The 11,912-nt window shown below is 38.5% G+C and overlaps 1 protein-coding gene across 1 annotated transcript in view; it reads left to right on the top strand.

The window, feature by feature from the left end:
• LOC133459398 (protocadherin Fat 3-like) overlaps window positions 1–11,912 on the top strand; it is a 299,910-nt gene that overhangs the window by 193,912 nt on the left and 94,086 nt on the right. Inside the window, exons 29-30 of the mRNA XM_061739291.1 lie at window positions 3,477–3,660; window positions 7,643–7,863. Of these exons, the coding sequence (XP_061595275.1) occupies window positions 3,477–3,660; window positions 7,643–7,863 (405 nt within the window). The remainder of the gene's footprint in view (window positions 1–3,476; window positions 3,661–7,642; window positions 7,864–11,912) is intronic.

Raw genomic sequence — 11,912 nt, forward strand, 5'->3', positions numbered from 1 at the left:
CTTCCTTCCTTCCTTCCTTCCTTCCTTCCTTATTTTTTCCCTTCCTTCCTTCCTTCCTTCTTTTTCCTCCTTCCCTCCTTCCTTCCTTCCTTCCTTCCTTATTTTTTCCCTTTCCTTCCTTCCTTCCTTCCTTCTTCCCTCCTTCCCTCCTTCCTTCCTTCCTTCCTTCCTTCCTTCCTTCCTTCCTTCTTTCCTTCCTTCCTTCTTTTTCCCTTCCTTCCTTCCTTCTTTCCTTCCTTCCTTCTTTTTCCCTTCCTTCTTCCTTCCTTCCCCCCTTCCTTCCTTCCTTCCTTCTTTTTTCATTCCTCCCTTCTTCCCTTCCTCTTTTCTCCCTTCCTTCCTCCTTTCCTTGTGTTCTTCCTTCCTTCCTTCCTTCCTTCCTTCCTTCCTTCCGTCCTTCCTTCCTTCCTTATGTTTTTCCTTCCTTCCTTCTTCCTTCCTTCCTTCCTTCCTTCTTTTTCCCTTCCTTCTTCCTTCCTTCATTCCTTCCTTCCTCCCTTCTTCCCTTCCTCTTTTCTCCCTTCCTTCCTCCTTTCCTTGTTTTCTTCCTTCCTTCCTTCCTTATTTCCTTCCTTCCTTCTTTTTTCCCTTCCTTCCTTCCTTCCTTCCTTCCTTCCTTCCTTCTTTTTCCCTTCCTTCTTCCTTCCTTCCCTCCTTCCTTCCTTCCTTCTTTTTTCCTTCCTTTCTTCCTCCCTTCCTTCCTTCCTTCCTTCTTTTTCCCTTCCTTCTTCCTTCCCTCCTTCCTTCCTTCCTTCCTTCTTCCTTCCTTCCCTCCTTCCTTCCTTCCTTCCTTCCTTCCTTCCTTCCTTATTTTTTCCCTTTCCTTCCTTCCTTCCTTCCTTCCTTCCTTCCTTCCTTCCTTCCTTCCTTCCTTCCTTCCTTCCTTCCTTCCTTATTTCCTTCTTTTTCCCTTCCTTCCTTCCTTCCTTCCCTCCTTCCTTCCTTCCTTCCTTCTTTTTCCTTCCTTCCTTCCTTCCTTCCTTCTTCCTTCCCTCCTTCCTTCCTTCCTATTTTCTTCCCTTCCTTCTTTTTCCCTTCCTTCTTCCTTCCTTCCCTCCTTCCTTCCTTCTTTTTTTCCTTCCTCCCTTCTTCCCTTCCTCTTTTCTCCCTTCCTTCCTCCTTTCCTTGTTTTCTTCCTTCCTTCCTTATTTCCTTCCTTCCTTCCTTTTTCCTTCCTTCCTTCCTTCCTTCCTTATTTTTTCCCTTCCTTCCTTCTTTTTCCCTTCCTTCCTTCCTTCCTTCCCTCCTTCCCTCCTTCCTTCCTTCTTTTTTTCCTTCCTTCCTTCCTTTCTTCCTCCCTTCCTTCCTTCCTTCCTTCCTTCCTTCCTTCCTTCCTTCCTTCCTTCCTTCTTTTTCCCTTCCTTCTTCCTTCCTTCCCTCCTTCCTTCCTTCCTTCCTTCCTTCCTTCCTTCCTTCCTTCCTTCCTTCCTTCCTTATTTTTTCCCTTCCTTCCTTCCTTCTTTTTCCCTCCTTCCCTCCTTCCTTCCTTCCTTCCTTCCTTCCTTCCTTCCTTCCTTCCTTCCTTATTTTTTCCCTTTCCTTCCTTCCTTCCTTCCTTCTTCCCTCCTTCCCTCCTTCCTTCCTTCCTTCCTTCCTTCCTTCCTTCCTTCCTTCCTTCCTTCCTTCCTTCCTTCCCTCCTTCCCTCCTTCTTTTTTTCCTTCCTTCCTTCCTTTCTTCCTCCCTTCCTTCCTTCCTTCCTTCCTTCCTTCCTTCCTTCCTTCCTTCCTTCCTTCCTTCTTTTTCCCTTCCTTCCTTCCTTCCTTCCTTCCTTCCTTCCTTCCTTCCTTCCTTATTTTTTCCCTTCCTTCCTTCCTTCCTTCTTTTTCCCTCCTTCCCTCCTTCCTTCCTTCCTTCCTTCCTTCCTTCCTTCCTTCCTTCCTTCCTTCCTTCCTTATTTTTTTCCCTTTCCTTCCTTCCTTCCCTTCCTTCTTCCCTCCTTCCTTCCTTCCTTCCTTCCTTCCTTCCTTCCTTCCTTCCCTCCTTCCCTCCTTCCCTCCTTCTTTTTTTCCTTCCTTCCTTCCTTTCTTCCTCCCTTCCTTCCTTCCTTCCTTCCTTCCTTCCTTCCTTCCTTCCTTCCTTCCTTCTTCCTTCCTTCCCTCCTTCCTTCCTTCCTTCCTTCCTTCCTTCCTTCCTTCCTTCCTTCCTTATTTTTTCCCTTCCTTCCTTCCTTCCTTCTTTTTCCCTCCTTCCTTCCTTCCTTCCTTCCTTCTTCCTTCCTTCCTTATTTTTTCCCTTTCCTTCCTTCCTTCCTTCCTTCTTCCCTCCTTCCCTCCTTCCTTCCTTCCTTCCTTCCTTCCTTCCTTCCTTCCTTCCTTCCTTCCTTCCTTCCTTCCTTCCTTCCATAAATCAGTTTTACACAAAAACGTCATCAAAGGAATTTATCATTTTTACAGTGAGATACAAATTCTTACCGTGAGGATTTTTTTGACGGTTTATCATGAACGGTAAAATATCACCCATTCCTACTACACATATAAACATAGTAAACAACAACGAGTTTAAATGTAAAAATCCAAGCACCACAACAGCCTTTTCCTCATGGAATTGAGAAGGAGATGCAGAAGGAACAAAATAATGTTAATGTCTGTTAGTTTTGACGAGTGGAAGTCTAGGCAGCGGAAGTCTGATGGAGGAACTGAAACTCTCGGTGTAGAGGACGGAACAGTCCCATAGGAGAGTTTTTATTTCCTATACAGCTGTTTGTTCTCCAGGTCCTGTAGAGTCACCTGAGCAGAAACAATTATTTTACTACAGACATTAAACACCTGAGAACAGTTTCCTGCTTTACCCGAAGTGATGGAAACCAACAAATATTAACAAAGTTAATACAGACTCAATGAAAGAACGATAGAACACTGCAAAAAAAAACAAATCTTACCAGGAATATTTGTCTTATTTCTAGTTAAAAAGTCTAGTTATTGCCAGAAAAATAACTTATTTGACAATTTTCACCTGTTTCAAGTAAATTTTCACTTGAAATAAGTAGAAAAAGATTTATCTTCTCATTACAAGCAAAAAAATCTTGTTCCACTGGCAGATTTATCTACTTATTTTAAGTGAAAATCTACTTGAAACAGGTGAAAATTGTTGTTTTTTCCAGTGATGAGTCTTGTTTTAAGTGTAATGAGATTTTTTTTTTACTAAAAATTAGACATTTTAACTAGAAATAAGACAAATATTCTTGTTAAGATTTTGGGTTTTTGCAGTGTAATCGTGTGATGAAAACCAACAAATGAAAGAAAAAGTGAATACAGACTCAATGAAAGAACGATAGAACATGGACATGAAGGATGAATCAACATGTTATTTGCACAGTTTTCTAAGACAGTACAGACTTTTCTTGTAAATTAAGTTGGTGTTACTTGCAAATGTCAGTTTATTGTCTATTATAGTTCCCAGATACTTATAGGACTCTTGTCGGTCAATCACTGTCCTCTCCGGAGATGTTTCCACTGACCCTCTGCACCGACTGCAGGTCCGAGCCACGGACGAGGATTTGGGCGTGAACGGCCAGGTCACCTACTCCTTCATCAACGACCTGGGGAAAAACCAGTTCAACATCGACGCCGACGGCAGCATCTCCACCGTGGAGAGACTGGACCGAGAGAATCCCCTGAACAAGGACATGGTGCTGACCGTCATGGCCCTGGACGGGGGAGGTAATTATTACTATTTAAATACATGTTATTACTATTAAAACATATTAAACTGTAGACCCCTTTGATGTCTGGTGTAACTTATTTATAGAAACAATAGAAATCTATGATTAATTAAATCAGGTATCAAGCGGACATACATGTAGACTTGTAGTCAAGACCAGTGTTGGTCAAGTTACTTTAAAAAAGTAATTAGTTACTGATTACTGATTACTGAACCAAAAAGTAATCCTGTTACTTTACTTAGTTACTTATTTTCAAAAGTAATTAGTTACATTACTAGTTACTTTACTTAGTTACTTTTCAAAAACATGATGCACAACCTGAATACATTTTACTGGAACAATATAAAACAATAGAACTTTCAGTTTAATTCTATTCTTTGTGCACATTCCACCATATAAAATTAAATGACAATAAGTAAATGAAACGGTCTATTTTTAAACTAGTTTTTATTATTTTCAGTCTTAAATTTATTCACATTGCGTCAGGCAAAATACAGCTCTCTCTGACTTGAACTACAATATAACCTGCGACAAGCTTCTTCAATTCAGCTGCACTAAGTCCCGTTGGTCTTAAGTTTCACCTGTTTAGCAGCAGAGGGGCCACCGGCAGTTCTCCCGCTGGAGTCTGGTGAGGCAGCCGGCGCTGCAGCCCCAGTGGGGGACGAGGAATCCGGGGGTCTCGCACAAGCTTTCCTCCCACACAGACTTTACAGCGGACGAGAATGTTTTTATCACTTTTGACCGAGTCAAACTCAAAATAATGTCTGTAATTCCAGGCGTTAAACGCTGCATGCTCCTGCTCTCTCTCTCACTCCATGTCGTCTCTGGTTTACCACTGAAGGCTGATTTATGGTTCTGCGTTAAATCAACGCAAAGCCAGAAGCCGTAGAGTACGCGGCGACGCGGACGTACGGTGCGCGTCGCCGCGTACTCTACGCCGTAGGCTCTTCGTCGATTTAACGCAGAACCATAAATAGGCCTTGACTTTGCGCCGCTCATACGTCAGTATGAGCGGCGCAAAGTCAAGAGATATTTTCACAAAACAAATAGTGCATTTAGTAATGCAGTAACGCAGCCTTCTTTCAGAAAAGTAAAGGTAATCTAATTACTGTTTTTGCAATTGTAATCCCTTACTTTACTTGTTGAAAAAAGTAATCGGATTACAGTAACGCGTTACTTCTAACGCGTTACTGCCCATCACTGGTTAAGACTAAACCGAGACCAAGACCAGAGAGTATCAAGACCAGTTCAGCTGGAGACCGAGACCAAAAAGAAACCTAGTAATGTCCTGATCCTGCGTGAGTTGTAGAACATCAGCTCCGTGTTACTGATTTAAATTGTACTGGATTTGGAGATGAATGTCTGCTGATACAGACACGTGCAGATTCACCAACATATTCAATCAGATGCAAAATACAAATAGTTTACAAAACTGTACTGTAGCAATCTCGTGCTACTGGGGTCGACCGACAGGAAAGAGGACACCGGGTTTTGTGGAGAAATCGTGGTTCTTTTATTTGCACACAGACGAGTACCAGCTCACTCAGTAGTATAGCCAGGCAGGGTGGAGGGATTGACTGCATTTCCATGCATCAATAACCCTTTTAAAACCCGAATATTAGCAATAACCCGGTTTTGCACGACCATGTAAACACCAATAACCCCTTTGAATAACCCGAATTTGCTCATAGTCGGGTTTTTAGAAACCCAAATATGAGCCCTGGGTTACTCCTTTTAAAACCTGAATATTGGGTCATGTAAACACCAAACGGAATATCCCCATCAAACAGAACAGGAATGTGTTTTCTGCACATGCTCTGTTCACAAGGAATCCTGGTCTTTTGAGTCCAGGAAGTTCTTATAAACACGGAGATTCTTTTTCTCTGTTTTCATATTTCTTCCTCTTTTTTCCTTTCTTTTTTTCCTCTTCATCATTTTTTATTTTTTTATTTTTTTCCTCACTTTTTTCCTTTTTTCCGTCTCTTCTCTTTTTTCCTCTTTTAAATTCATTTTTTTATCTTTTTTTCCTCTTTCTTCCTCTTTTTTGACCTTTTTTCCTTTCTTCTTTTTTTCATCTATTTTCCTCTTTTTTCCTCTTTGTCTTTTTTCATCTTTTTTCCCTCTTTCTTCCTCTTTTTCTATCTTTTTTCCTCTGTTTTTCCTTTTTTTCCCTTTTTTTCCTTTTTATCATCTTTTTCCTCTTTTTCCCCTCTTTTCATCTTTTTTTATGTCTTTTTTCCCTTTTTTCCTCTGTTTTTCCTTTTTTTTCCCTTTTTTTCCTTTTTTCCATCTTTTTTTTCCTTTTTTTCATCTCTTTTTTTCATCTTTTTTCTTTTTTTTCCCTCTTTTTTCCCTTTTTTCAGCAAGTTCTTATAAAAAAGGAGAAACCAAGACCAGGAGGAGACTAATCACTTCATAAATGTAATGAAGGATATGAACATTTCTGCATTTGTAGACGGTAGAAAGTACCGGGATAGAAGATTTACAAGAAGGAGAGAGAAAAGTTGCACGAAGCAGCATTTGTTTTGAATTTGGATACAGGAAGAAAAAGTGGAAATGACGGGAATTGTGTCATCACGTTCTCCGTGCGTTGCTGGTTTGATCCAGATATCCCAAATGATTAATTACCATGTAGACGGAATATTCAGAATGTTTCAGTAACCGGAATATTAGCAATAACCCCAATTTTGACTGCATGTAAATGTAGTCATTGATTGGGCACAGGTGTGTACGTTAACAAGAGGAAGAACTGCTGACACCAGATTCTGTCACCTTGGTAACGGACTCTGAGTTATCCGAGTCTGAGACCTGGAGACCCAGAGACCTGAGACCAGGACCAGAAACAAGTGGTCTCCAGACCTACAAATCTACATAAATACAAATATCCTGCAAGCAGCTGAAGTTGCTGTTCCTCGTGTTCGGACTAACTTGGGGAAAAAAGGTTTTAGTTTCTCTGCACCGTCTGCGTGGAATATCCTCAGACTTGAACTGAAAATGCCTGAACTTTATTCACTTGAAGCCTTTCGCTCACTTCTTAAAAACCCACAACGAGAATCCTTTCAGCAGTGCCTGTGTTTTTAAACTACATGTGCCCGTGTTCTTACATTTTAAATTATTTCTGAAGTTTTTTACATATTATTGAAGTCACCACTATTGCACTTTATTCACTAACAGTTTGCACTCTCATTTTAATGTTTAATACGTGATTGATGTTATTTGTGTGTGGACGTGCTGCTGCTTGCTTGGCCAGGTCACCCTTGGAAAAGAGGTCTGGACCTCAATGGGTCTTTTTTATCTGGTTAAATAAAAGTGAAATAAAAATAAAATAAAAAAAAGTTAGATATGTAGGTCCAAGAGTACGACGGAGTATTAGGGCCAAACTAAGACAAAAAAAAAATGGAAATTACGAGAATAAAGTCGTGAAATTACAAGAATAAAGTCGTGAAATTACGAGAATAAAGTCGTAACATTACGAGAATAAAGTCGTAACATTGCGAGAATAAAGACGTAATTTATGAGAATAAAGTCGTAACATTACGAGAATAAAGTCGTAACATTACAAGAATAAAGTGGTAATTTATGAGAAAAAAGTCGTAACATTATGAGAATATAATTTATGAGAACTCTAACAGGAAGAGTTTTTTAAAATGTTGAATATTGACCATCTTGTGAAGTTATATTTATATATTTATAATATATTTAATATTACGACTTTATTCTCATATTACTATGACTTTATTCTCGTAATATTACGACTTTATTCTCGTAATATTACGACTTTATTTTCGTAAAATTACGACTTTATACTGAAATATTACAACTTTATTCTCGCAACATTAGGTTTTGACTTTATTCTCGTAATTCTACGACTTTGTTCTCGTAATTTCCAATGTAGTTTTATCTTAGTTTGGCCCTAATACTCCGTCGTACAAGAGTTTATCTGTTATTGGTGAATTCAGCTCCAAACCTGTGTGTTCCAGGCCGAGCGTCGTTCTGCACCGTGCGGGTCGTCCTGGCCGACGAGAACGACAACGCGCCGCAGTTCCGGGCCGTGGAGTACCGCATGAGCATCCGGGCCAACGTGGCCAAGGGTTCGCTGGTGACGCAGATCCAGGCCAGCGACCCGGACGCCGGCGCCAACGGCCGGATCACCTACTCGCTCTACAGCGAGGCCCGGCTGTCGCTGGTGGACGTGCTGGAGGTCTGCACACGAGGCTGCATTCATGTGTTCACTGCAGATCCTGGTGGTTTATTATATAGTCAGGAGGCAAACCCTAAGATTGATAACTCTGCTCACGCTTCTGGGTAAAGTTTGACAACCTTATTTTTTTGTTAGAAGGAACCCCTAGGAGGAATAATAGGGGTGTTTCATCTTGGATTGTTTTGCTGGTGACCACTGGAGGTGCTGTAACATTCAAATACTCCATTCATGCATATGGTCAAAATAATGGTCAAAATGTACAGTTTATATGCAAAATCTTCAATGTTCAAGATTTTATATTTAGGGAAATGGATAAAACATCAATTGAAAAACTTTTTTTTTAATTGTTTTGCTATATTTTGTCCAATATTGGTTAAAAAATATAACTTTTTTATAGGCGTTTCTAACACACACACATAATAAGCATCTTTTTTTCTTTTTTTTGCAGTGAAACACATTTTCTATGAAATCCTGTGTCAAAAACATCTATAAAAAAGTGATATTTAGTATCCAATATTGGCTAAAATATTACAATATGATTCATAAAGGCTTTTTTAGTATTGTTTTATCTATTTCCTTAGATATACAATTTTTTAATCTTGACAATTATGCATATAAATTGTACACGTTGACCAAAACTGACCATACGCCTGAATTGAGAACTTGAATATTCTAGCGCCTCTAGTGGTCACCAGCTAAAAAATTCAAGATGACAACACCCCTAAAATTCCTTCTATAGATTTGTTCTAACAAAAAAAATAGGTTGTCAAACTTTACCCAGACATGTGAGCAAAAGTGTTAACGGAGGCTCTTTTATAAAGTTGCCCCTTGACTAATAGGGATTAGTGATTAACCCTTTATGACCGGCCGGAGCGCCGGCGCCTCGTTTGCATATTGATTTTCAAAACGTACAATTACAACTAAATAAAAACAGAGCAATACTTCTTTCTGCATGTTAGACATGAAAAGTTTCACTTACACATCCTGCATTTAGTGTCCCAGAGATTTAATCCATTAAATCATTTGGAAAAATCACATAATAATCCAGAAAAATTGCGGAAATATTCATTATTGACATTGCATTTTAGTCCAGGTTTAGTTTAGTCCAGGTTTAGTTTAGTTTAGGTTTAGTTTAGTCCAGGTTTAGTTTAGTCCAGGTTTAGTTTAGTCCAGGTTTAGTTTAGTCCAGGTTTAGTTTAGTCCAGGTTTAGTTTAGTTTAGTCCAGGTTTAGTTTAGTCCAGGTTTAGTTTAGTCCAGGTCTAGTTTAGTCCAGGTTTAGTTTAGTCCAGGTTTAGTTTAGTTTAGGTTTAGTTTAGTCCAGGTTTAGTTTAGTCCAGGTTTAGTTTAGTTTAGGTCTAGTTTAGTCCAGGTTTAGTTTAGTCCAGGTTTAGTTTAGTTCAGGTTTAGTTTAGTTTAGGTCTAGTTTAGTCCAGGTTTAGTTTAGTCCAGGTTTAGTTTAGTCCAGGTTTAGTTTAGTTTAGGTCTAGTTTAGTCCAGGTTTAGTTTAGTCCAGGTTTAGTTTAGTTCAGGTTTAGTTTAGTCCAGGTTTAGTTTAGTCCAGGTTTAGTTTAGTCCAGGTTTAGTTTAGTCCAGGTTTAGTTTAGTTCAGGTTTAGTTTAGTCCAGGTTTAGTTTAGTCCAGGTTTAGTTTAGTCCAGGTTTAGTTTAGTTTAGGTCTAGTTTAGTCCAGGTTTAGTTTAGTCCAGGTTTAGTTTAGTCCAGGTTTAGTTTAGTTTAGGTCTAGTTTAGTCCAGGTTTAGTTTAGTTCAGGTTTAGTTTAGTTTAGGTCTAGTTTAGTCCAGGTTTAGTTTAGTCCAGGTTTAGTTTAGTCCAGGTTTAGTTTAGTTTAGGTCTAGTTTAGTCCAGGTTTAGTTTAGTCCAGGTTTAGTTTAGTCCAGGTTTAGTTTAGTCCAGGTTTAGTTTAGTCCAGGTTTAGTTTAGTCCAGGTTTAGTTTAGTCCAGGTTTAGTTTAGTCCAGGTTTAGTTTAGTCCAGGTTTAGTTTAGTCCAGGTTTAGTTTAGTTCAGGTTTAGTTTAGTCCAGGTTTAGTTTAGTCCAGGTTTAGTTTAGTCCAGGTTTAGTTTAGTTTAGGTTTAGTTTAGTTCAGGTTTAGTTTAGTTTAGGTTTAGTTTAGTCCAGGTTTAGTTTAGTCCAGGTTTAGTTTAGTTTAGGTTTAGTTTAGTCCAGGTTTAGTTTAGTTTAGGTCTAGTTTAGTCCAGGTTTAGTTTAGTCCAGGTTTAGTTTAGTTTAGGTCTAGTTTAGTCCAGGTTTAGTTTAGTCCAGGTTTAGTTTAGTTTAGGTCTAGTTTAGTCCAGGTTTAGTTTAGTCCAGGTTTAGTTTAGTTTAGGTCTAGTTTAGTCCAGGTCCAGTTTAGTCCAGGTTTAGTTTAGTCCAGGTTTAGTTTAGTCCAGGTTTAGTTTAGTCCAGGTTTAGTTTAGTCCAGGTTTAGTTTAGTCCAGGTTTAGTTTAGTCCAGGTTTAGTTTAGTTTAGGTTTAGTTTAGTCCAGGTTTAGTTTAGTCCAGGTTTAGTTTAGTTTAGGTCTAGTTTAGTCCAGGTTTAGTTTAGTCCAGGTTTAGTTTAGTCCAGGTCCAGTTTAGTCCAGGTTTAGTTTAGTCCAGGTTTAGTCCAGGTTTAGTTTAGTCCAGGTTTAGTTTAGTCCAGGTTTAGTTTAGTCCAGGTTTAGTTTAGTCCAGGTTTAGTTTAGTCCAGGTTTAGTTTAGTCCAGGTTTAGTTTAGTTTAGGTTTAGTTTAGTCCAGGTTTAGTTTAGTCCAGGTTTAGTTTAGTTTAGGTTTAGTTTAGTCCAGGTTTAGTTTAGTCCAGGTTTAGTTTAGTCCAGGTTTAGTTTAGTCCAGGTTTAGTTTAGTCCAGGTTTAGTTTAGTCCAGGTTTAGTTTAGTCCAGGTTTAGTTTAGTCCAGGTTTAGTTTAGTCCAGGTTTAGTTTAGTCCAGGTTTAGTTTAGTCCAGGTTTAGTTTAGTTTAGGTTTAGTTTAGTCCAGGTTTAGTTTAGTCCAGGTTTAGTTTAGTTTAGGTTTAGTTTAGTCCAGGTTTAGTTTAGTCCAGGTTTAGTTTAGTTTAGGTTTAGTTTAGTCCAGGTTTAGTTTAGTCCAGGTTTAGTTTAGTCCAGGTTTAGTTTAGTCCAGGTTTAGTTTAGTCCAGGTTTAGTTTAGTCCAGGTTTAGTTTAGTCCAGGTTTAGTTTAGTCCAGGTTTAGTTTAGTCCAGGTTTAGTTTAGTTTAGGTTTAGTTTAGTCCAGGTTTAGTTTAGTCCAGGTTTAGTTTAGTCCAGGTTTAGTTTAGTCCAGGTTTAGTTTAGTCCAGGTTTAGTTTAGTCCAGGTTTAGTTTAGTTTAGGTTTAGTTTAGTCCAGGTTTAGTTTAGTCCAGGTTTAGTTTAGTCCAGGTTCAGTTTATTCCAGGTTTAGTTTAGTCCAGGACGTGAGTCATGTGACTAATGTCAACTTTAGAGTGGAAAAACGAGCTATCTAGCTGTTTAAGAGAAGAAAATTTGTTGAGAAATTGACTTGGCTATTTCATATTTCACACTAGTTAGACCTGATGGATAAATGTGTGACGTACGATGTACGATGTACGAAAACGAAGCTCAAAGTCACCAAAATCCATAATTTCTGAAAACGTTTTCTAGTTTTCAAAACGTAGAGGGGGAAATATCCGTTTTTGAGAAATTTTGAGAAAAAAGACGAAATGTCGAGAAAAAAGACGAGATTTTGAGAAAAAAGTCAAAATGTTGAGAAAAGAGTCGAAATTTGTAGAAAAAAGTAGAGAAAAAAGTCGAAATTTTGAGAAAAAAGTTTAAATTTTGAGAAAAGAGTCAAAATTTGGAGAAAAAAGTCGAGAAAAAAGTTTAAATTTTGAGAAGAAAGTTGAAATTTGTAGAAAAAAGTAGAGAAAAAAGTTGAAATCTTGAGAAAAGAGTCAAAATTTTGAGAAAAAAGTCAAAATGTCGAGAAAAGAGTCGAAATTTGTAGAAAAAAGTAGAGAAAAAAGTCGAAATCTTGAGAAAAAAGTCTAATTTTTAGGAAAAAGTCGAGAAA

The sequence above is a fragment of the Cololabis saira genome, chromosome 14, assembly GCF_033807715.1.
Source record: "Cololabis saira isolate AMF1-May2022 chromosome 14, fColSai1.1, whole genome shotgun sequence".
Classification (NCBI taxonomy): Eukaryota; Metazoa; Chordata; class Actinopteri; order Beloniformes; family Belonidae; genus Cololabis; species Cololabis saira.